The following is a 25,004-nucleotide window of genomic DNA, read 5'->3' on the forward strand; positions in this document are numbered from 1 at the left end:
CTTCAAAATTTTCGCCTTGTTATCGCGTCAGAAAAACTACTCGTAACCATGTTGATGCGCTGATGACGTTCTGTAGTTATTGTTATCACCCTGATGGCGCTACAATGCTTACCTTTTACAGGGTACTTTTCAATTTTTTACACATTTACGTTAAATTATAGCATTATTTCTTTGTAATTTATAAATTTTTATTCATTTTTTTCCATAAAGTACTCATTTCCAACAGGGACTACTAAGGACATAATGAAGAAGCATGTCATCAAAGTTTTCTTCCGTTATATTTCATTGAAGTAATCATTGTATTTGAAAGTATGTATTTTTATTTTTTAATACATTATAAATAATATGTTTATAGTTATAATACATGTGAAATATCTCAAGAATTGATTTAATGTGAGGAGGACTTAAAACATAGGTTGTCATGACAAATAATAGCAACAACATACAGGCGGACTATGGAAGACTGTTGCTGAAAACTACTTGTGCGACGTAATTTCTCTGTTTTGACAATGGCTAACAATATTTTAAGTAATGGTCGTATTCAGCAACAAGGAATCGCTTCGCAGCGTTTGAGAAATGACAAAGGAAAAAAAGGTGTTCTTTTTCTTTTCACAATTTTTATAATTTCATTTAGTATATAGATATCCGTGATCAGATATTTCGTTTCGAAAATTGAATCGCAATGTCGAGTGAGCGGCAATAATGTGTTATCTATCTATTTGCGTGTATTTTTATTTATGACAGAAAGTATTATATATTTTGAAAATGTTTTTTTTTATTATGATAAATCTCATATTTATCGACTGAAGGTCATTAATACTGCTTACCGACAGGAAATTGACCGTTTAAATTCAAACTTTATGAATAGCCTTGAAACTGTAACGGACTTCCGCGGAGTTCAGTTTCTTTCTAACAATTGAAATTCATTAATTTGCAACGAATATTGGGTGATTATTGTTGAATTAGCACCGGAAATACCAGCAGTGGAAAGTAATAATTGGTTACTACATCGGCATTACACACGACACGAATACAAAACCTGCAAAATTCTAATCGACCAAGAATTGACGAAATCAGATGGACACAACGAATATGCTAATTACTTGAAAGTAAATAATATTCTATACTTTATTAATCATTTTAAATACAATATTGTAGCTTGTCTCTTGCAGGGTTTAATATTAAGACGAGAAGGGAAAATTCAAGACTCGCTAAATCATTTTCAGGCCGCCTACAGCGTAAACTCAACGAACATTAATAATGTTAAACAGATAGCTAAGTCTCTGTAAGTAATATGAAAATTTAATTTCGCCTTCTTCATTGAAGAATTGGTTCTAATATAGACTTTTCTGTAAACTATATATATATATATATAAGTTTATAACTAATTAGATTATGAATTAATTACAAACGATAATTCGTCACAAATTTCTTAATAAACTGATGTAACTCGGCTGTAATTAGATTCATGAAGGTTCACTTCCTGTTTCCTCACTGTAATAAAAACTCGACATTGCGTTGTTCTCGCTAATTCAATGTTATTCAACAGTTTGATAATGGGCAGTCACAAGCGTGCAATCGACGCGTACCTGGAAGCTGAGAAGATATCAAATGAACCAGACTGGGAAATTTATCTGAATCTAGGTAAGTCATAAAATTTGATTAATGTAGGGGTGGATACAGACGTTTTACTTTAAATTTATTTCATCAATTATTCTCTTTTTATAGGCGAGTGCCACATGAAGTTAAATCAACTTCAGGATGCAAAGAGGTATTTGAAAAAATCGATCGAACTGACGAAGAACGAATTACCATATATCGCTCTCGCAAAAGTTTGCCTTCTCGAGGATCGCGGTACAGAAGCACAGAATGCTTACATAGCAGCGCTTAGGTATACAAAACATTCTCGTCTGTTGTTTCACGTATTAATATAGTTTTCAATTACCGCTCGTTTGACCTCGCAAACGTCTTGCACGTGTAGATTGAATTCCACCGTCGTCGTGAGATGATCGGCTCGAATGATCTTGTTTACGATACGCCTCGGTGTATTATGTTCTACCTTTTGTTGCAAACTAAACTGTAGATCTCGGATTAAAAAAGATGCCGAGTAAACAGAAGCTACGCGAGAAGACAATTTGAGACGGCACTGATTACCACAATGCCCCTCTACCCTTTTTTACCTGTATTTTTTACACTTTTCAGTATAATGTAATTTAAATGTAAGTTACATTTAAAGCTTAGAAGGTTTAATTTGGTATTTAAGCGACCCAATTCTAATAATTAAATTATCTAGTGATTAAGGGAGAGAAGTGCCTTGCTCGAGGGAAACACTGCTCATAGATAATTGCGAAAGCTCTGGAAACGTTGTTCCCGGTGGTTTCGTTCACCAATTCGTCTCATTTCTACTGTGCTTTCAGCGAGAATCCTGAAAGCATCGAAGCCGCAACCGAACTGGGTCTTTTCTACCTTAAAATCGGTGACATTCAACAAGCGTTCCAGCAATTCGGAACAGTCCTTGCTCACTCACCAAATTGCACCAAAGCGATCCTACCGATAGCTTATGTAATTCAGGTGAGTGTATGTTTGCGTGTATGTTCACTCGTGTATTCAATAGAAAGAAAAATTATTTCCGTATAACGGATTTATCCTGAGCTTTCTTTTCCTTTGTATGATACAGCTTGAGGAAATGCATAAGTTACAAACAATATTCGTATTTTATTGGCTTGGCACACAGAAAAGCGATTCTATTTGTTCACAAAGATTGATGCTCTTTGTAACAGTAAATTTCACTAGAAATTATTCCTCTAATTTCTTGCAAATAAAAGCAAACAAAATGGTATTTGAGATAGAGTAAGAGACTGGCAGGAAATGTTGTCGTTTCAGTATAAAATATGGAAAGCATTTCTGTAACATTGTTCGAGAATTTAATTAGAAACATGGCATACCATGAAACCTTTGGAATTTTCTTAGTTTGTCCCTGCTAAAACGTTTCCTTTAACTCTTCAGAATCATCAGGAGTACGACGTGGCACTGTCCAAGTACAAGCTGGCAGCCCAATCGATCTCAGAATCGTACGGTTTATGGAACAACGTTGGAATGTGTTTCTATGGGAAGCAAAAATTCGTTGCCGTGAGTATGTATCTTTGGTAAAACATAATTGCATGCGTGGCTCGGTGGTTTACGTTTGCTGCCAATTCCATGGCATGCACGTTGTGGAATCTCTCTGCTTTTCGATGAAGCTGGAACATCTGGTCAAACAAACACGGTATTACGTCCTCGAGTTGAATTAATGTTTTCCGATCATGCCAACGCACCATTTGGCCATCCCATCTAAAAATCTTTGCAATTTTGTAGACAACAGTCCATAGAATCTAGAAGGTGTACCAGTGCAATGTAATTCTTTTCCCGGAAGGCGGAGCAAATCGTGAATCAGCATGAACACAACAAAGTGAATTCGTGCACGCTGCCGGCTGTAACGACGATAATTAATTTAAAGCTCATTAAAGGGGATGGTACGCGCGCGTACAAGAGTCTCACAGCGACGGCTGGAATATACTTGAGTCCCCCATGGGAACTCAATTAAGGGACAAGCCAGAAGCGTGTAATGCGGCAGAGCAGTCGAAGCGGGAGAAAATCGGTGAATGCGAATTATGTGCCAGAGTATTTCCTAACGGGGAACGTAGACCATCACGTGAATGCAAGACATTTTATCTGTTCGTTAAAGTCAATCCTTTAGTATGTATTTCAATTTTTCTAACAAGGCCAAGTACCCGAATGCTTTTTAAAGTTTTAAGATGACACATGTACTATATGAATTTTATACTGATCATAAATTAGGGCGTTAGGAGACTACTTTTTTTTTGCGTGAATCAAGATATACCTCTGCGAAAGGGTGGCGTATTTGGAGTGCCAAAGGCTAAGCCGGGGATCAATAACAGTCGATCGCGTACGACAGAGTTTGCTTAGGACGTCGAAGAAAGAGGATTTCCGTAAAATACTTTGCGGAAAGTATACAAGTAACCGCTTTCTCTCTGTTGAAGCAGAAACGATATTTATCACGGACAATATCTTTTTTCTTCCAATTATTTCGACGCTTTAGCAAAAAAATAAGAGCGCGCTCTTTCTTTTCTTTTTTTATTGGACCAAAGTGGACCGATAAATGAGATTAAGTCGGGAACGTTATTAAATATTATTACTTACCGCCAGAAGAGGTCTCAGGAACGATAGGAAATCGTTTCTTCTCTGTAAAATTCATGAATTCGGTTGACGCGAAACGAAAGTTTCTTAATCCACTTCGCTATTATGCTGTTTAGACATTGTTCTTAGTAAGTCTAAGCTTCGAAGTTAAACAGATTAAGTTTAAAGCCGAGCTTTAGTTTATCTAGTCGCTGATAAAAAGCGGAAGGATGGACAACGGAATAAGAAATAAGAAGCATGCCTGGTCACGTCTTTTGTATAAAGAGTTTAACTTATCCCTTTTTAGAATTGAACCGTCCAAAGATTTAATACACAGTTTATTCTCTTTTCATCAATGTGGACGGTTGTCATATGTATTTTGGTGCATGTAATAATTGTTTCAGCTAATTTGCACGAACCGTTCATTGATCGTAGGGTGGTACATAATTGCCAAACAAATCGGTTTAACGCTCTAATTATTTCCAGGCAATTAGCTGCTTGAAGAGAGCCCACTACCTCAATCCGATGGCTTTCCCGCCTGCCTACAATTTGGGCATGGTTTTTCTCACCACCGGACAGCCTGCCTCAGCTGCAATATATTTGTGTGCTGCGGTCAATGCGGAGCCAAAAAATCCTATGCCGTACCTTCTGCTCGGCCGTAAGCTCTGTTACATTTTTTTTTTTTTTCTTTTTTTGGAGAGAATTCACAGTTTGTAAAAGAAATATGAATTTTAACAAGCAGGCCGGTTAAAGTATACACACTTTAATCGAATAAATTCGCGAGGGTCTCTCCCTTTTAGCCGAGGGTGGAGCATTTTATTATGGCAAAATGAATAAGAATTCACGTAATAAACATATATCAAAGGCAAGGAACTTATTTGCACATAAATATCAGTTCTGTTCTTTATGAGATTAAAGTCTCTTCTCACATACCTTCCTTTAAATTTCCATATACCCTCTTAGAGATTCCAAAAGCAAAATCCGATTCTCATTGATCTTATAAGATAGCGAACAGATAATACGACTCAATGTGTCATTGTCGGATAAGAAATTCTAATTTTATGGGAGCCGTTTGTTAGAATGAACTAACAAAATCTTCCACACATTTGTTGCAGTTGCCCTGAAACGTTTGGATGACCTGGAGGGTGCTGAAAAGATATTGCAGAGAGCTCACGCGATCTCGCCGCAGGATCCTCTGATATTAATTAATTACGCGATAGTGTTGGAAGAACAGGGTAAAAACAACGCCGCGGCTGAATTTTTAACCGCGTTAAACGATATCACGGTTGTAATTGACGTAGAGGAGCAGGTAAGCTTCGGAAGGATTCTATTGTTTGGCTGTATCTTTCCATTTCCTTTTATTATTATAGATAACGCAGACCGCGAAGAAATTGTCAGCAAAGATTCAGCAAGAAAGCGCGTCTAGCATTGAGAATACAAGAGTGCTGAATGCAGATGAAGTTTGAACTGGGACAATTACTTAGTGGAATAAAAAAATCCTGCTGAGAACTGTTTCGCACAAGTGTAACGTTTTAAAATTAAAGTATTTAGGGAAGAAATTGTGTGGATGCTCGTGTAGGTTTCATTAATTTTTTATTTAAATTTATTATGGCTCCTTACACCGTCAAGTGTTGATACTTCATCCTTCATCCTTGCTAGACCAAGGCTTCACGTGTCAAGGAGACCTAGTTTTCTCACTGAAGTTTTTCCAGATGACCGCCGCACATTAACCGCTCTATTCCCGTTGGAAGATGTTTCAAAAGTGTCAAGGATTAACCAAGGATCGCTACAGAGATGTTACGAAACCAGCACGTAGCTGCGAAGCGATGTTGCTTATGTCGATTCGTCGTTTAAGGGATTATTGGCTCGCGTCATCTTAAGCTCATCATTCTAACTCCCTGTTCATAACACTTCTAGGAGTAATTGCGAAATGAGCGTATGACAGAAGTAATTAAAGCGTGTCGTGGTAAATTGCTTGTGCGTGCCGCGCATGAGATGTATCACGTTTAACCAAGGAAGCAAGAGTCGTAATTAGAAGTTTGGATAACTTCTTTCAGTAATTCGTGATTACAAGCTACTTAATTATCCTTATATGGAGTGTTTAATTACGGCTTTGTTTTCAACGAATATGAATTACATTTTTTTACATTTAATCGAAGTCACCTCGTAGATCCATCATTTTGACACTACGGAATACTTCGCTCGTCGTTCCAGGGTGTTTTACAATAAATTTCCCTGGTGTCTACACGTCTATCTAACCGCGTGGAAATCGACCGCGTGTCGTTTGATGCTAGAAAATCTCATCAGTTGTAGTCACCGTAAAAGCGGTATCGGTATTCGGAAATTGACATCGAAATCTATGTCGAGGGCGAAAGTAGCGTAACGCGTGTTAGCTAGGTCGTGGTAAAATTCGATATCATCGAAATTTCTATCGCGTTAAAAACAGCTACAAAATTAATAAACAAAACTCTTTTATTTCCAATGTAACAGTAATTGGATACTTTGTGTGAAAAAACAATTAACATTTGTCAATTTTATAGCTTCACTGCCTGGCACTCGTCTCCGCCATTATGTCATTGGCCTTTTCGTCTTCATCCTCCATCCCACGCGATCAATTACACGAGTTGGAAGCAGCTTCGTTATACACGTTCATTAAGCCACCAAGCACCGGGGGTTGATCAAGAAAATCGACGCGACGAACAGGTCAGGGAAGTTTTGCTCGATCCACGTGGAAAGGAAGGCGTGGTACATCCAATTCGTCTCACTGGAAGATAATTAATTTAAAGGCTCTCGAAGGGAGCGTACCATCACGATGGAACGCGAACGAAGGACGAGTAAAATGCTCTCGCGAGCTGTCAGTCTTGCTGTCGACAAGAGAACTCAATTAGAAGAATCTACGAGAAACGACGTATCGTTGCTAGAAACACTGTTCACTAGAACACCGATAGATTTTCTCTTTGTAAATAACAGAGATTTCCAGCTTTCTGATAAAATAGCGGTTCATTAGACACGGTAATTAAACCGGTGTAAGAATACCAACTGCTGATTTCTATAGAAATCGTAACGATGTTAATTATATAAATCTGAAACTTCTTGGCTTTAAGAAAATTCAATGATGCAGAAAATTCGAGCTTGACAATGAATGGTAATTAATTCCTCTCCGTTGTAAGAAATCCTTTTCACTGTTCCAGGAAAGGTGCGAATAGAGCAGTCACGCAAACTGACGATCATATCCGACTCGTCGACGAATTCAGCGGAATAATGTGAAGTACCTTTCACCTGGTACGTACGCGGTCGGGTCGAATACCATTCCGGTATAATCAGCCGGCGCGATGCGAACGTACAGCCAGATGGAAATCCTTCGGGAATCGTGAATAAAAGAGGAGACGAAGCGTATATGCACATTGGAGCTGGTAAAACTGCTCATATATCCTGAAATGATTATAAATACAACCGAGTTTAACGGAAAATTTTTATTATCAAAAAGACTTTTGATAACTGATAGCTTTGACTATCTAGAGGATACTATATTGAAACTAAGTATTATCATTGAGATTCCATTACGTTCCTCCTAATTGTAATCGAATCCATTATACGATGAGCGCGTTTTTTTCTATTTTTTTTTTTTGAGATAGTGAAAACGAATATTATCAGGAGAAGACCTGTAACCGGTTGACACGAAGATTGAACGAAGTTAATCAACGACAGGGAGAATGAAGCTCTCCTCCTAATGGGACGCAATTTCTTCTTGATTTCCTTGAAGCTTCAGAAGTTTGAAATTAAAGATGGATATTGCTATCCGCCGAGAAGGGTGTAAACAAGATGACCCGAAGGCTGAAAGAAATTAGTTGTTGCCAGGTGTTACATGAAGCACATTAAAAATGGAATACACTGCGTTATTGATAAAACTTGGATGGAAAGAGGAAAGGAAATTCTGGATGTAAATCGTGGTACGTGTGAGATTTAATCTTGAACTCTTCCCGAGAATTTCATTTTATGTATCTTTGAACTCACTTCAAAGAGGAGAAACGTTCTTTTGAAATATTGGAAAAAGTATTGAGTCAAGTTTACATATTGACTTATAGTTAGATATTCATTGAGTCAACATTCGTATCGTAGAAATAAAAATGTACTACGTGTGTCGATAATGACAATTATATATTGATTAGATAATTACTCGTTTAATTAGCATTCGGGTAAGGATATCGAAAAACAAAGCGACACTGTGTGCTTTGAAATCTATAATTAGGTATTCATTAAATCAGTTTGGGTTTAATTATCCGTTGAATAGAAGAATATCGAAACTAGAGCGATGCTACGTGCTTCAGCAATGGTAATTAGATATTCATTAGGTAAACATTTGTTTAATCATCATTCGTATAGAAAACTAAAGCGATGTTATTTACTTCCAAACTCTCGCTTAGTCAATTTAAGTTAAAAAAATATTAAATAATCAAAATTAAAATAGTAGGTACTGAAATTTAGAGAAGGCTATTCGATCAAAATTCCAAGAGGTAGCAAGAGGACAGCTGTTGGTGAATTGATCCATGAAAGAGAAGCAATTTCGTCGGAAGAAATTGATTTCCAATATACGCTCGAACGAGAGCAAAATTACCATGATACGTAGAGGGTGATCTTTGAACGTCTCAGTTTTTATAAAACATCGCATTCTGAATATTCATAGAGAGATTGAAAGATCGAGCAGATTGATGATTTACATAATTGTAGAACCACGTGTACGAATGTAACGTGGTCTCCTCCACATACGTATATGATGATTTTGATTACGTCCGTCATTTCGTGTGGCTTGATAACCAATATCACGGCCACAAAATCGATTCAATGTACCAATTATTTTCAGCTAATTACCTGAAGGATAATTCCATACGTTTCGATGATCTTGAACTCTATAAGCCCTTTAGAAACATAACTTATGATCGTTTAGATCAATAATTAGCCCTTCCAGGTATGTTATATAGAAACCAATAACACTAGTTTTTCTGTGAACTTTATAAATAAATTTTTCACATTTTGCAGACTTTCTCCCAGTATCAGGATCAAAATAACTTCTCTATCCTCGAGAGCTGATTCTTGGAATTCCATGGTATCTTTTTACTTATTTATACTTGGAAACGTATACTTGGAAACGATGGGACAAGGTATTTAATACTTTTCTTATTAATTGATACCTCTAGGACGTGTTTACGTTCTTTTTATTGTTTCATACTTTGATATATTGGCCTGTAGGGGTAACGCGTTCAAAGAACGCATAATTCTTTGTGAAGAAGGAACGAGACGATGAAAAACGGAAGCAAAAGTGTGGACGGAGAGTGTTTGAAGAGGAGGCAAGGTGGTTGAATGAATCCGAAGAATATAAAATCAATTGGGTAATAACTATTATTTTTGTTGCTTTATTCTCGACTTAGATGTTCGATAAAAATTTAAAGGGAATGAAAGTAAATATACAATGTTTGGTACATAATCGTTTATTCGTAGTCTCTATAAATAATTTATTGTTACCACGTACATAATTCAGTGGATATTCGGCTGGGCTCATTAGCCAAAAATCCATCTATTTTGCGTATAAAATAAATATAAGAACAAATTATTATCGTTGATATATCATTATTCTATCACTTATGTATTTACAAATTTCGTTTGCGATACGATAGTAGCTACATTACAATTTCAAGTGATCGTACTATTACTACGTTTCGTGTTTTCAGACACAAAGTTCGATGAGGACGTTGAAAGTTTGTGTTGCGAGTAAATTTGTGCGCCACGAATGGTTTTTACGTATTAAAAATTGGCAATAATTGGTCAAATAATTGGATGAAAAGTGAATTACAGTTAGAGATAGAGCAAATAATGGTTGATGGATGAAATTTATTTTCCAACGGGCTAATTTTGATTTAATCAATTCCAGTGTCGATTAAATTGAACGTGAAATTATAGCCCTTGCTCGTCCGAACGGAACTGCCATTCGCAGTAACAGCTCGAAAATTGTTGGACAAACTTTACTCGATTCTATCTAAGCCTGTCGAGCCCAAAGCTCCAGCTTCCGGTATTTGCTCCCAATGAACCAGCAAATACTCTTGCTCTGCCATTGGCAACAGTTCCTTATTCTCCTCTTTTTTCACTTATTTTATGTTAATTCCTTGATTTAATTTTTATACAGAATTGTAATTGGTAACGTAAAGTGATTAATAAGAATACTTTGTTATTAAAATTTTGTCAAACCTACTTCGTCCATGTTATCTTAAAAGAAAAAAACAAAAAAAAAAACCAATGAATTAAAAAGTCTTTCCTTCACAAATATCAAATAGTATAAACAATGTTAATTATTTTATTCTTCAGCATTTAAAGGCGAGTGGTCTGTAGACCTTTCAGCCTGCATCATACGTAGGTGCTTTGAACATCGGTCTGCTGGGTCATAGGTTGCCATTTCTTCATGATTCTAGGTTTGAACAGCTGTCCAAAGGTGGTACGGAATTGTCTGGACATGGAACAGTAAAGGATGAAGTTGATTGCCCCATTCAATAAAGCCAGGATGTCCATCACCTCCCCAAAATTGTGGTAACAATTGCGGAAGAAACAGTCGCCCAGTACACCAGATAAAAGGCCAAGAACACCCTGAGGAATCTCCGTGACCAGGAATAGTAGCAGCACAGCCACCAACATTTTCGTCGTTCTGTCTGCTCTTTTATCAGACTTGCTTGGTCGTTTTGGGATTAGCCCATTGCCCATAGGGACAGTACTTTTGTACTGATTGTAACTCTTCAAGGCTTGTTTCCTACCTTTTGCTCTGAAACAAGATCATTCAATTCTATATAAATTGTTTTTATTTATTCTTTTCAGGAGTGTAAGAAAGGTTTAAATCGTTGACAAAGACGATAATGGATTTTGAGTGGAATCAGTGGAACATAGGAGTACTTTTGTATTGATTGAAACTTTTCAAGGTTTGCTTACTAGAGGTATTTTTGTATTGATTTGAAACTCTTCAAGATTTTCTTTCAATATTTTGCTTTGAGATAAGATCATTTATACAAATGATCTTTGATCTGTTATCGTTTACTTTATAGGAGTGAAGAATATTGCAGAGTGCAATATATTACTTGTAAAGAGCTTTAATCAGCCAGCAACTGATAACGGTGAGAATGACGCAGGGTAGGAGCTTCACGACAACCCCTAATACCCAGAAATTTAGCTGGTAAAAGAAGTCCTTGTGATCTGAGTAATCAGCGTCCACGGTGTAAGCAATCTCCAGGGTGCCGTTCTCCTTCATCGTCTGTTTTTTAATCTAACAATAAAAAATTTTATCTATTTTAGGTTCTTATAAATCTAACAGTTAAATAATAGTGCGAGGTCTAATAAGTAGAACAGTTCAAACTGTACATAGATTTCTACGATGACACAAATGTATCCAGAGCAGATATTGATCACTGGATGATCCTAATTATCAGTGAACGTACTGAACGATGAATTTACTTACTCCAAATACGAGATAGCTCGGTGCACAAGCGACGAACGGTGCTAGGAAACTGCTCCAAAGAGCTATTCTGCAACGAGCAGCGGTGCACCACGAATTGTATTGTGGAAACCTGTGACAACAAAAGAACAATGCGTTTGATACAAGGTAATTGGCGCTGTAATGTTTCTTTCTACCTCTGATTTATTATATTGTTTCTCTGGTACAGTAATAATTATTATTTATAGCTGGCTAATGAAAATTTTCGATCCTGATAATGATTTTAAATCCTGATTGCATACTGACGATGAAATTAAATATTTTCTTTTTTTCAGATTTGTTCGAAATTTTTCAAAAAAATTTCACAATAAACGAATCCTTTCAAAGGTGGCAAACTCTCTGTGCATGTTTTTTCATTTCGCGATTTTTCATTTCCTATTCGTTGTATTCATTTCGTTTGTATGCACGACTATACAGAAATACTCATCGAATGGAGGGGACATACGTACCCTGCTGTTCTACATAGGTAAATTGGTTGAGCGACGGATGATAGGATTAAATTTCAATTTTCGTATTTTTCTAGCGACATTTACGTATAATGAAAGACCAAAGCAACTGTATTTCTCTCAAAGTCGTTAATAGACTGCTTTATAAGCAGTTTCTTATTAAACTCATTAATCCTTAATAGGAAAACGGGTATTCATCTTCCCAGGAACATTAATTTGGTTCAATTAACTCGCAATTGAAAAGTATTGATGCGATTAAAGGGAAAAACGCGTCTTTCCCCCAACGACCTGTTAATTAATTTTTCTTATTTACAATTATGAATTAACAGCTTTAATTCCCATTAGACATGCTCGTTGATTTAAACGCAATCTTTTTGATACTTTCCCAATAAAACCCTCCGGCAATTTATCTTTATTTAAAACAATTGCGTTTATAACGACACGGAAAAGTTTATTCATCGTGGTATATTATTCTCATCAGACAAAAAAAAAATACGCTATCTTTCTTTTTCAGCTTTTTATTCACTAATTTAGAAGTGTCACGAGGGAACGGTTATGGAAATTTTTGTGGATATCTTTGTTACTTGGCTCCCCTGTAATTCTTTGTAAGCCATGGGAGACTAGCGGTATTAACTCACTGCCAAAGGAAAGGGAGAACTTTTAAACGAGATGAGTATACATTTTGTGAAATCATCATCCACAGGGAATATTCCCCTAAAAATTCCACCTTTATTCTATCTTCCACCTGATTCACTTTTCTGTATTAACCATTATTACGTTTTTGCATATCAAATGAGCAATTTTGAGACCTGTAAAGTTTAACACGATTTCCTGACATAAAAGTAGCATAATAAAACATTTCTATTATATTAATTTAAAGTATGAAATTTATACTGTATGAAAATTGAAATTTATGAATAGCTATATAAATGCTTCATTAATATTATTAATACAAATTGGCCGACTAACGAATGAATAATGTATTTCAGATTGGACATTCCGTTACAATGAAATGATGTCAAAAAGATACAATAATATAATATTTGAAGAATTTATGAACGTTTAATCGGTCATTTAATAGTTCTCCAACTGTATGCATCGAACAAGCGGACGTTTCAAACAACTACAGAATATGAGATCGTAAAAAACACCCCACAGAGTGGAATGTTGACACGCGAGAAAAGAGTATCGTAAATTGAAACTACGCGTTAAATGAAATTTTTTGCTTTCAAAAATCGAACGTCATACCTCTTCAACGGCTATGTATAATGTTACATGCTTCATCGTGTTCCTAGACTAGTATTGGACTGCAATTGTTTTATAAAAATAGGAGAGTTGAGAGATATTTTTCGCTGATTTAATTTGCAATTCGTAAACGCCCGCCTTTTGAACAATTCCGCGTTTGTTCCAAGAGAAAAGAGGGAAATGGAGCGTCAAAGCCGTGCCATCAGACGTTATGCAGATGCCTTATTATTTGTTCGAGCAAATAGTCTGGTCGCTAGTGAAGTCACGGATGTAACTCGTTAAAGAAAAGTATTCTTATATCAGAGATAATGATCCTTCTTATTTTTATGAATTTATTCTCGACAATTCACGTACTTATCGTACGAATCGTTGTCGCGGTATAACATAAAATTTTCAAATAATAATCTGTTAGTTTGCAAATTAATAGATCATAAACTTAGGAACTTAAAGTTGATAGCTAATGAGATTTTAATTACGTTTCTATCACTTTTACTAAGTTCCCACGCTTCGTCAGACACCACGCTATCTAAAACATAGAAATGATAATCCACTTGAAATTTATGATTCAACTTATCAGGTGTTAGCCCAGTTTTGAAAGTAGGCTACAGATGTATTAGATGTTAGGATATACTATAGACAGAAGGATTGGAGTTTGTGCACATCTTTTAAACTGGATTTAACACTAAATCCTCTTTTCCCTTGAAACGGTTTGCTCTACTAACTTTGTCAAAGTACAGGGACAAAAATTTAAGCGATATTAAACGAGACGTTTCTTCAAGTACCATTGTTCGTTCTTAGATCGATGGAATGGGTATTAATAGATTCTTTATTATCGTTATCGATTCAATATATACAATTGCTCGTTAAGCATTATTAAAGCGTTATTAAAAAATTTTGTACATGGAAGTCTTCTGTATCATTTCTGAATGGCAATTGCTAACATTTTCAATTTGATTTTACAATAGCAAAATTATACACCTATGGTTTACTAAAATCACGTGCAAGAGATTGTTGGATTTATGTTATAGTCCATTTCTAGGCTAAGCATCGGTTTGTCTCACATTAAAAGCACCATGTAATCTCGTATCTCGTAATCGACTCAGTATTTGATATGGTTTCACCCTTGCAACATGTACTATTCCGTTTTCCACGTTAATCTCTCGTTGTTAAACGCAATTACACTTTTATCCCAGGAGATTAATTAATCGTCCTTTCGCTATAATTTCCTTTCATCCTTGATTATTTGTGAATACTCGGATAAGTCTGTTGAAACAGCATGTAAATTTGTACCATCTATGTAATTCTCAATTCTCCCTCCAAGTAGGAAAATATCATTTCGTTATCGAGTTACGGTAGTCCTCTGAAGCGTATTCTGATGTCACTCTAGCAAATAATGTTCTCGTAGGAGGTTCCAACAGTGACGTTAATTAGCTACCTTATTTAGCTTCGCGTAATATTTAATGTTAGGTAATATTACAGGGTACATTAGTGACTAAAAGTATGTAATTACATTCGATACAATTTCATAACATAAAAGTATCAGAAAATTGCAGTTATTCTACATCAATTTAAAGTTCAAAGTTCGATGAGAACAGCTGCATATGCATTGTATTAATATTCATTATACAAAAGGGCAGATTGTTAGAACAAGCAATGCTTCAACTAATTTGCAATTTAGCATTGTACATCAGCGAATATTCAATTTTTAATTCCAAACCGATAATGGGTTTTTGATCTAGTATAAAAAATTTGTACTTTATACGAAAGTTGTTTTAAAAATATTTCTTTACTTTCAATATAGAATAAGATTGCTTTCCCCAAGTTATATATAAAACACATAAATAAGGAGGTATGCCAATTTGTTTGTTATTTTTCAGAGATAAGATCGACAGGAGATTCCGTTTGGTGAAGCGTTTATTTTGCTCAAAGTTTTCGCGAGCAAATGCCTCTTAAATTCAAGAAGCTATTGTCGAAGATGTAACGGCGATGACTAGTCTGCAGATGTTTTTCTCCAGGTGATTTAAAGTATTATCTTGTTTCGCATACTTTGCATGCCTTACATATTCCGAGCAATTTGTTTATAATTCAGAAGTTTCTTCATACTTCTATGAATTCTTTTTATAACGACGTGACGCGATTCTTCTTGAAAATGATATCAAAAGATGCAATATAGAAATTACTATTTATTAAATTTGATGCGATGAAATATTGAAAGTTTCAGGAAGCAAATCAGAGACGATTGGACAAAATTCTTCGAAAACTTTTCAATTTTCTGCATGGATGCACTTAAAACAGATCGCGAGTTTGCATTTCGTTCCATCGAGGGACCAGAAACGGGCAACTTTACGAGGTGAACAAACAGAACTGGATCAGAGAGGGACATTAATGGACCAGAGGTTTTCGTGGGAATGAAATTTCTCAGGAAAGAAAATCGCAGTAGGACAAATATTGGGCTGTTGAATTTTTACATTTTGTTTCTGCGTATTGATTAAATCAGCGCGTTATCCAGATTATTCATTGCAAAATTTGTTAATTATCGCTGCCGTACAAATATGACCACAATTCCATCAATTTGGGATAATACCCGCTGTAATGATGCATATCCATTTAATTACGAACACTCTTCAGTAGCACTGGATTCGACGTGTAAATTTCAATGCGAAATCTCTAATGCAGTTTTCAATGTGCTTTGTCTTATCAAAGAATGCTTCCTGGAATATTAAAATCCGATTAGTATCACTTCGATTTCGCATTACTTGGAAATTTATTATTATAGGGCGCATAGTTCTTAAGGAATAATTTCAAAAACTGAATAATTCAGCGAATTTAGAATTTCAATTTATGATAAGTCGATAAGTCGCGAACAATACAACATTCGACTAATAATCGTGAAGAAATTCAAGCGCCAGATGCAGACAATTGAAAGCTTTCATGGAGAATGTAATCCGAAGGACTCCTGCTTGTGAAACGAAAAATAGATCATTTAAATGGCAGCGTTTTACCCAGGTAAATTTAACGAATTGCTATTTTCTATACCATTAAATTTCCCAGTTAATTTCTCTGGTATGAAAAAGATACATACGAAATACCCAAAATACAGCAAACATTTGTGAATGAAATTAACGAGTAACGTGCGTGTAAATATTAGCTCAAATATATCCACCAGAGATGAATATTATAGAATGACCAAATCTGGGAGATATAAACAGTTTCAATTTATTTAAAATGAATGAATGGTAGAATGGCCAACCGTGAAAAATTGAAATGAAAAAATATTGATTTTGAATTAATTTCTAATAGGACCCAATATGATTCTCACGCATGATTGATTATTATCGTTTGAAAGTTAGGTGACGGAACAAAGTTTAGCGAGGTGCAAGATGCCTGGAATGCATCGATCATTTGGGGCCACTAATAGGATCCGATTAATTAAGGAAACTTCGGTGATCCAGGCTATAAATTTCAAGGTATCGTCGTACAGTAGCCAATGATTCGCCAGATATCTGATTTCTATTGAAAGTTCAATTTCAAAGTTGTAACTCTTGCTCGCAACAACACATCGAAAAGTTAAATTGATCAAATTCGGCAATGAATCCGTTGATTGAAGGATCGAAAAATACGTGAAGCAAAACAAGTATCGCAAACAAATAATGTAATTGAAAATCAACTTTCAATGGTATTCCAGGAAAAAAAGCACGTGCATTTATTTCAAATTCCTTTTGAAATGAATATATGTACAATGGGGGCCAAAAGTATAAGTACACAGGATATTTTAATTTTGAAGTGTAGCTTTGGAAATATATTGTGAGCCGATTGTTTTGTTAACACAACTGAGCATAAATTGCAGGAGTGCGTGAATATTCGAAATTACAGGTCGGATAGCATCGAGATTCTGCGAGTTTGTTTACTCGTACCCAAAGTTAGATTGAGGATGTTTATTAAAATTTTCTGAATTATATTTGCGTTCATTGCAGGATCTCCATCTCCTCAATTTTAAAATAAATTAATATTATTTTACGTATTAATTTTACGTAATATTAAACTTGAAAAATTAATTACATCATGGATTCGATACAGGGCTTTGTTTCAAACCCGTTTGAAAAAGAATGAAAATCCTTCACACCGTGATTTCATGCTTTTGATCGCTGGTGTACCTTTTTCCGTTTTACAGATATTCGATTGTTAGAGGATACGATTACAAAGGAAGCAGTAACTGCAGCGTTTCGATACGAAGCAAACGAGTCTACCCATTCCGATCTAACAATAACTGTTAGCAATAAGAGTGATCTTTGCTTAGATAAAAAGTGTAGAACACGTTTCAGTTTATTGTAACTGCACCGTTTCACCATGGAAACGGAATATATTCTCTATTTCCAGGAAGAACGATAAAGGAAACGAGTCGATTCGTTTATTGCCAGCGGTAACAAACAAGATTTCGCTGTTAAAAACTTTTGTTAGATGGCTGGAATCAGCGGACAAACGATTGGAAACGATTCGATATATCTTTTAACAACGCATATTGTTGAAAATTTATGAATGAAAATTTTCATTCAATCACGGTAAGATTTTCTGCCACGGCATCGATTATTCGGCCTCAATTTCGACCTCGACTAATTAAAACTGACTGTCTGCATGCAAGAAGTCAGAGGTGCAATTTTTTCTTTGACACAAAGAACCGAGACACGTGACCAAATTAGCTCTTGGTTCTTAATTACAACCTCGTTAGCTAACATCCGTGCAGATAGAAGGAAAAGGAAAAAGATGGTATTAAATGCGAGATTCGCAAAAGCTAGAATGTCATGAAAATTAGTCCGTGGAGGATGTAATAAAACCATTGAAAAGTATCGATTAACACCTTGACTACCACCGCGGGAATGGGGTGGTTCTTGTGAAGCTGCCGGCGTTTCATCTTGCACTTGCTAATAGACTCATTAGCAATAGACTAATTAGTGGTAAGCAAACCTGTGACTTCAAATCAACTCGACTCAAGGGATGTACAAAGGATACTTAGAATTTTCACTCCATACCACGAGGTAGTCTCAAAAATCTTATTAAAATAATAAAATAGGAATAAAAAAACAACGTGCATGATCTAAAGTTATATTATTTTATTATATTTTACAGAAAAAAGGTTACCCTATCGTGGATACATTTCCAACTGGGGGTTGATAAGGGAAAGATTAATTGAAAAACGACAAGGATGAAGATTATGAACTTGAAACGTTTAGTACACACGACCGGAAGCCTTAGAAGCTGGCATCGACAGCTTGAAAAGTTCTTGAACTCGAGAAAGACGGCTTTGAAACCGTAAGGCTTCTGTAAGGGCGACATCGAATATAGCTGGACTAGTGAAACTGGATAAGAAGGATCTTGAGCTTTTGATTGTTTACGGAGACGATCTTGAACCAGGTAAAATCGACTTTTGGCACTTGAAGTTTAATAAAATCGATTTAGGAATTCGTAGAAAACACCAGTTGTAAATTTCTTTAAAATTGTGAGTTTATAACCATTTATTCGATGCAATAACTTTTATGCGGATCGCTTGATTGACCATAAACCTCACGATCTGTGTTTTTATTCGTATGGAGATAATAAAAGCGAAAAAATTATGGGAGAAAGTTTAGCGTATGGAAAACTGATATTTTCAGTTGTACAGTTTGAATACTCATGTTTGAGTAACTATGAAAGGTTCAAGAATTTTCGCGGTAGGTGACTCGTAAACTTTTATCATTTTTATCGTTCCTCTCAACGATACTATAAGCTCGCTCCCGATATCTGTGGGTTTAGCAGATATTAGATTCTCCGTCATTTTAAAAGCAATTTTCTTCGAGCAACTTTTTATCAATGCCACTCTGAAACGATAAAAAGTTCTTTGAAAATTTCTCGCATCTGTACTGCCTATGGAATAGAACCTAGTTCTGCTAAGAAAAATGATTGTTTAGAAAATCTATTCCTTTTTTTACCAAGGGTACAGAAAGCTCTGTTTATGTGTTCTACAGAAAGTTCATTCACGCTTAACTAAATTTCATCGCTGTTGCAGTCAGTGAAGCAATCCATAAAGAGACAATATCCTAAACAGAGAATTGGACTCACCTAATGGCGATGTATCTCCAAACGGCCAATGTGAGCGTGATGGCGATGCTGATGGTATGCAGTAGCTGCGTGAAATGCATGTGAAATAGAACGAACACCGCCCATCCGTAAGGAAACGTCTGTCTCTTTGGCAGCACGATGTACACGTAAATAGCGAACGGTATGTATTCCAACATGACCAGCATGTCAGCTGTTGCCAGACCGGTGAGAATACGATTTATCGGTGTGGCCACCATATCTTTTCTGGTTAACACGATAATGTTCATCATGTTGGCAAGAGTTCCAAATAGACACACCACCAATGCCACGTAACCGTGATAGTTTCTATATTCAATCGCCAAATCACGAACTTTATTATTGCAGTAACAATCAATTTGCTCGTTGTTCCTCGGCATCGTTAGATTGTCTAGAGCGAACTTGTTCACGTAGTCGATGTCCTCGTCGGTGATGTTCAGACTACGGAAGATGTCTGTGAAATTGTCGAATTGATTCATGGCTGAAACACGATGCAACAATTGTTTCAATTGCAACAGAGTTGCGTTCAAGTTCATGCGGTGCCAAGTGTCCTCGTCGAGTACGTGGCGGGGCATTGCATTCTGAGAGATGACTGCATTGTTTCTTCAAGGGTTTGTTCCAAGCTTCTTTTATATCTGTTTATAGTTCCTTCGGCACTCTTGTTACTTCACCTGGAACACGGAACATTCTACTATCCCCAGGAGTATCTGCCCGCAATGATCGTCACATAGATCTTTAAATTTTAATGGAAAAATTACACCTCGTCAGGACAGCATAGTAAGTCTCCGTTCAATATTGTTGAATTCAAAATTTCCTTTAGGTGTTCTCGCTCGAAACAAGCCTTTATTTGTTCCCGTAGGCGGTGTCCCGGCGAGGTGTGGAAATTCTGGTATTTTTTTTTCTCTTCCTCTGTCGCTGCAAATTACTCTGGCCAACGATGGATCGTATTTTCCAGCAAAGCCGTGGAAAGTTTACGTTCCAAGGAAACGAGTCCAACTTACGACGCGCAGGGGATACATTAGGCTGCGCAAGCCGTTGAAGACCTGTCTGAAGTATTGCTGGACGACGTCCTTGAAGATCACTGCGTCTCTCTCGACTTACTACTTTATTATACCCTTTCGTTATCTACCACGATTCACAAACTTTCTTCTACTTAAAAAACTTCTGAGAAACATATTTTTCCTTTCTTTTTTTTTTTTTTTTTAAATATCTTCAGAGATACTCCAAGTAGAACGTTTCCAGATCGTTTGTCCCGTATCCTCTTTCCTGGGGGTTAATCCGGCAATCTACATTCATCGCGGCCACTTATATTACCCTGACTTTCATTAGACCCCTTCAAAATCATTCCACCCGGTTTCGTGACTCGCCTAACGATCCTTTTTCTCCCCCTAAGACGCTTCTCCTCGACGTTGATACTTCTAGACTTGCTGTTCCGCAGCATCGATCCCTTTCTGTGTCTAGGAACACTTAGGAAGTATTTCTAGATTCAGGAATTAGTTTTCTGAGATTCATTTTAGTGCCATTACATTGTTACTGTAAATTAATATTATTATTTTTCTTTTATCACTTTTCAGATTGTAAAATCTCGCCAGAAATCCTCTTTCAAGACTGTAGTACGGTGGGATACCGATTTCTTTTACCCATGATACCGGCGGAAATTTTCGATGGCTGATCCTCCGCGAAGGATAATCCCATGGGACACGATCGAAGCATTAGTTGCGTCTCCTGATGGATTGAACCTTCCACGTGGAACGATGTTTCGTGTTTCTTGGGAATCGATTTTGTATCGAACAGGATGCGGCCCTTGCTCGATTCAACCCTTGGACAATGTTAGGATATCCGATTCGATACAGAGATTATTTGTCGGGATTCCTTGGGGATATCCTCTCGAGTGATCCTGGATTTGTGAACCTGGAAAAGATTGTTTCATTCTATCAGCTGGTTGTTAAATATGATAATTTATTTATTTTTTTTAATTGTCTATGGTTGCTATCCTTCTTTCCAATCATGTAATTGATATTAATTACACAGTTTCAAAGTAACTATTCAATTTTCAATATTTCGTAAATGTCGTAAAGTTCAACAGAAATCTGTACCAAGAAAAGTATTGTTCATATAGGAAGCTGGCAATTTCAACGACACATTTATGAACTAAATAATTTCGCGGAGGAGCAAAACGGAAGGTCGCAACAAGGAACGAGAGCAACAGAGTGTAAACGGTAATATGTATTGGTTAACAATGTTCTTCACGCTCCTGTTATTTTATCATAGTCGCAATAAACAAGGTTCTAACTTTCCTAAATATTATTACAAATATGCGTTCGTTGCAGATGAAACATTCGAGAAGATGCAATAAATTTCCACGTTGAGAACGAAAGCAATATAAGCTCGAGTTTCACCCGCGAATATAACATGTATCTTTGAAATATTAATTTTAATATCGTGACATCATACGTGATCATTACCGTGAACGAAAATCTTAGAATATTATCAAGTTGCAAATGGTAATATATGTTAAATCTTGCTTGAAACAGTTTAAATTATTTGATTGAAATTTTAATTTTGTCCTTTGAAGTAAATTTCACTGTTTCGTTAATTGAATTTATGAAGTGAAATAAGAAAGTGAACAGAGGCAGCAAGAGGCGTAAAGTTGAAGGATATAAAAAGCTAGTTCTAAAGTTTAAAAAGTAATCTGTTTAATTAACATCGCTGTTTAAAAGGATTTTTTCAAATGTTTAATATTGTTACAAAGGAAGGTTTCAAAATGACAGTTTCAATCTTTTTTCCTTTATATCTCAAAAAACGGAACGAATATAAAAAAATAACGTTGAAAATAGAACTGAAAAACTATGTTCTTTGCACGTGTAGAGTCAGTGCCTGTATTGTTCTTTCATTTTATTTTATGTTTGCAGGAGTAAAAGTGAAGAATTTTTAACGAGTGGAGTGCTTCAGTTTTGATGGAAAATGACACAGACATCTTCATCGAGTTGTCAAGCTGAATTGTGGATGCTTGGATGGTATTCTACGACCGGGTGAGTCACATTTTATTATTCCTCCAATTTTCCGATCGTGTTGTATGATAAAAGGTCTGAGATGAGGCCGAAGCTGGTCGTATTTATATTTGTCTTGAACTCCTATATAATTTCTTTTTCTTTCTTGCACTGTGATTTTGAAGACATCGTTATTCTACTGCAACCAGGAAAAGAATAGAAGAAGAATAAACGAATGAGTTATTTTAGCATCGTCCTCGTAAACGTTCTGGTATTTATATGCTAATGAAACTTGGAATACTTCTGTTAGGAAAAAATCTTCTCAAGATTATGGTTAAAGTGTTCAGAGTTGTAGAAATTCTTTGATAACGATAGCACTTGGCAATTTCTTAACTGTACGGGAAATAGCTCAAAGGGCAAACATCCATAGCTCACGAACACGTATTCAAACAAAATGAAAACAGAAGCAGGCTTCCTTTGAAAGTTTTTTAATTTTTTACCACGCTGTTTCATATCGGCGATGGTAGAAAATCTTATAACTAAAATTGGTAAAATTTTTCAGGAAAAATAGGAATTCAAATGCTCCGTGTTTCAACAAATGAAGTTACTAAATTTAAATTCTCTCCAGTCTATATTTTACGGTCGAAATTTATCCATTTCTGAAGCTGCTTTTAAATCATCACATTATATTTCTCATAACAGCGAGATGTCTTTTAATATTTAAAGGAAAAACGGGAGTTGGAGGATTTGGGTCAACGTATGAACTTAACAACTTTCGCATTAATTAGCAGATGAAAATAATTATAGCATAACCAGATGAAGGAAGATTTCAACTGCATTAAAAGTTTTAATTTAGTTTCTTCGCTTATATTTGTTAGAAACTTTTCACTAAAACAGCAAGGTTCCCAGATTGAAATCTTATTTATCAAGTCAATCGATGTTAAACCACCTAATTTACTATCAGTTTCTAACTCAGGCACACAAAATGCCATGCTTCGAGTATTTTCTTGTTACACCATGGTTAGCCATAGGTTTATTTAAAGTTCACGTCCAACTTGTCAATGTTTAGAATACACATACTTGGAGTACATGCTAGTTGATTGGTTGTCAAAGCTCTCGCACGTTTGGCTTATATCGAACACTGTAATATCACACTGTCGACATGGTTCAACTTCGTCCATAATTTCATCGTGCCCTGTGACAATGGGTTTAGTGCAACAATCCCACTTGGACTCGCTTTATAAACTATTCATATACTGTCGATCGTAAAACAATAAGTTCTATAAAATTTCGATTCACAATCTTGTTAGATGGAATGATAGATTGGATCTGAAGATGTACTTATCATAATTGTGTTCTATCAAATATAAGAAAGAAAAGAACATGCGTAGCTTTTAAAGGATAAAGATCTCCGAGAAAGCTAATTAACTACCTCGGTAGAGAAATTACATCGTAACAAACGCGTTTTTAACTGAACGTACATTTAATTATAAATGAACTTATGAATTTCTGAATAAATAGTGTAAAATTAATTCTGGTCAGTAACGAGGATAATAAATAAATTATATTGGAAATTTAATGGAATTATTTGAACGTGGAAAAAAGTAAATATGCATTATCGTTAATTACCCCTCATGATAACGAACTATACAGACTTGCTTCATTTTATTTTAAAATCGATCATTGTTTGTAGAAATTGAAATCACTTTTCTACTATTATTTTGGGCAAATTTTCTTTTTATTATTTATGAAAAAATTATACAGAATTGAATGTTACTTTTATTTTGCGAGGAACTAGACAAGCAGAAAGCGTTGAAAAAAATCTGACCTGACATTTCATTATAAACAGGAGGATGAAATAAGGATGTACCAAGTGTTCACAGATTAATTTTTTATACACGATACGAATATCAAACCAACACCTTTGCACATCTCAAATATTAACTCTGAAGATTTCAGCAGATAGCAAAGATTCCAGAATAAATGTTGTAAGATGATTTTCATGAAAATATTTGCATTTCCTGCCATGAAGCCGTTAAATTGGTTGCGAGATAACGGAAATCATAAACATACACAGGAGAATTCTATGGACCGTGTGGAAACGACGTTCCCACCCCAATGCAAAGGGACATATTCGAGAATGACGATAATGGATATCGATGGAACAGTTTATTTTGCTTCTCGTTTAACTGAAGCCTGGGGCCATAAAGAGTTTATTTTTGGACCAATAACTTCATTGTTCCCCTCTGTTCCAAATGAGACAAAAAGAATTTCAAAACTTGCACTTTAATCATCAAAGTTACAAATCAAAAACCAAATTTCAGTGCAAACAAGAAGTGTTAATTGAACTTCGCTTACTGTATCGGTTCTTCTAGATCTTCATTAACGAGGAACAAAGGTGATTAAGCTCGTTGAAAGTCCCTTTCTTCCTCCAAGAAGGAGTTTCTTCTTCTCTCACCGCCACGATAAATCAAAGGAGATCTCTGCAAAATCGTCGCAGAAGTCACAGTA

General features: G+C 35.8%; 2 protein-coding genes across 7 annotated transcripts; one reads left to right on the forward strand and one right to left on the reverse strand.

Moving 5' to 3' along the window:
* Window positions 1-31: 31 nt before the first annotated feature.
* BBS4 (Bardet-Biedl syndrome 4) lies at window positions 32-18,428 on the forward strand. 6 transcript variants are annotated; one of them, XM_076691303.1, is made up of 24 exons: window positions 32-122; window positions 211-309; window positions 399-594; window positions 967-1,109; window positions 1,173-1,285; window positions 1,550-1,644; window positions 1,729-1,891; window positions 2,418-2,571; window positions 3,007-3,129; window positions 4,663-4,834; window positions 5,292-5,485; window positions 5,547-7,188; window positions 7,368-8,126; window positions 9,038-9,142; window positions 9,214-9,335; window positions 9,424-9,563; window positions 10,638-10,960; window positions 11,035-11,135; window positions 11,259-11,428; window positions 11,506-11,812; window positions 12,665-15,410; window positions 15,611-16,401; window positions 16,742-16,862; window positions 17,567-18,428. In XM_076691303.1, the coding sequence occupies exons 3-12, from the start codon at window positions 510-512 to the stop codon at window positions 5,640-5,642; spliced, it is 1,338 nt and encodes a 445-aa protein (XP_076547418.1). In that variant the 5' UTR covers window positions 32-122; window positions 211-309; window positions 399-509; the 3' UTR covers window positions 5,643-7,188; window positions 7,368-8,126; window positions 9,038-9,142; window positions 9,214-9,335; window positions 9,424-9,563; window positions 10,638-10,960; window positions 11,035-11,135; window positions 11,259-11,428; window positions 11,506-11,812; window positions 12,665-15,410; window positions 15,611-16,401; window positions 16,742-16,862; window positions 17,567-18,428. The 6 variants fall into 6 exon arrangements, with proteins under 6 accessions (XP_076547418.1, XP_076547417.1, XP_076547415.1 ...); XM_076691302.1 differs by having other exon boundaries at window positions 402-594; XM_076691300.1 differs by having other exon boundaries at window positions 416-594.
* LOC117610098 (G-protein coupled receptor dmsr-1) lies at window positions 9,659-24,991 on the reverse strand. The gene is made up of 5 exons (XM_034337065.2): window positions 24,852-24,991; window positions 19,489-21,414; window positions 11,669-11,777; window positions 11,292-11,476; window positions 9,659-10,981 (listed from the first exon to the last, which is right to left on the reverse strand). The coding sequence occupies exons 2-5, from the start codon at window positions 20,076-20,078 to the stop codon at window positions 10,573-10,575; spliced, it is 1,293 nt and encodes a 430-aa protein (XP_034192956.1). The 5' UTR covers window positions 20,079-21,414; window positions 24,852-24,991; the 3' UTR covers window positions 9,659-10,572.
* Window positions 24,992-25,004: the final 13 nt, after the last annotated feature.

The sequence above is a fragment of the Osmia lignaria genome, chromosome 12 (genome assembly GCF_051020975.1).
Source record: "Osmia lignaria lignaria isolate PbOS001 chromosome 12, iyOsmLign1, whole genome shotgun sequence".
In the NCBI taxonomy this organism is placed as follows: Eukaryota; Metazoa; Arthropoda; class Insecta; order Hymenoptera; family Megachilidae; genus Osmia; species Osmia lignaria.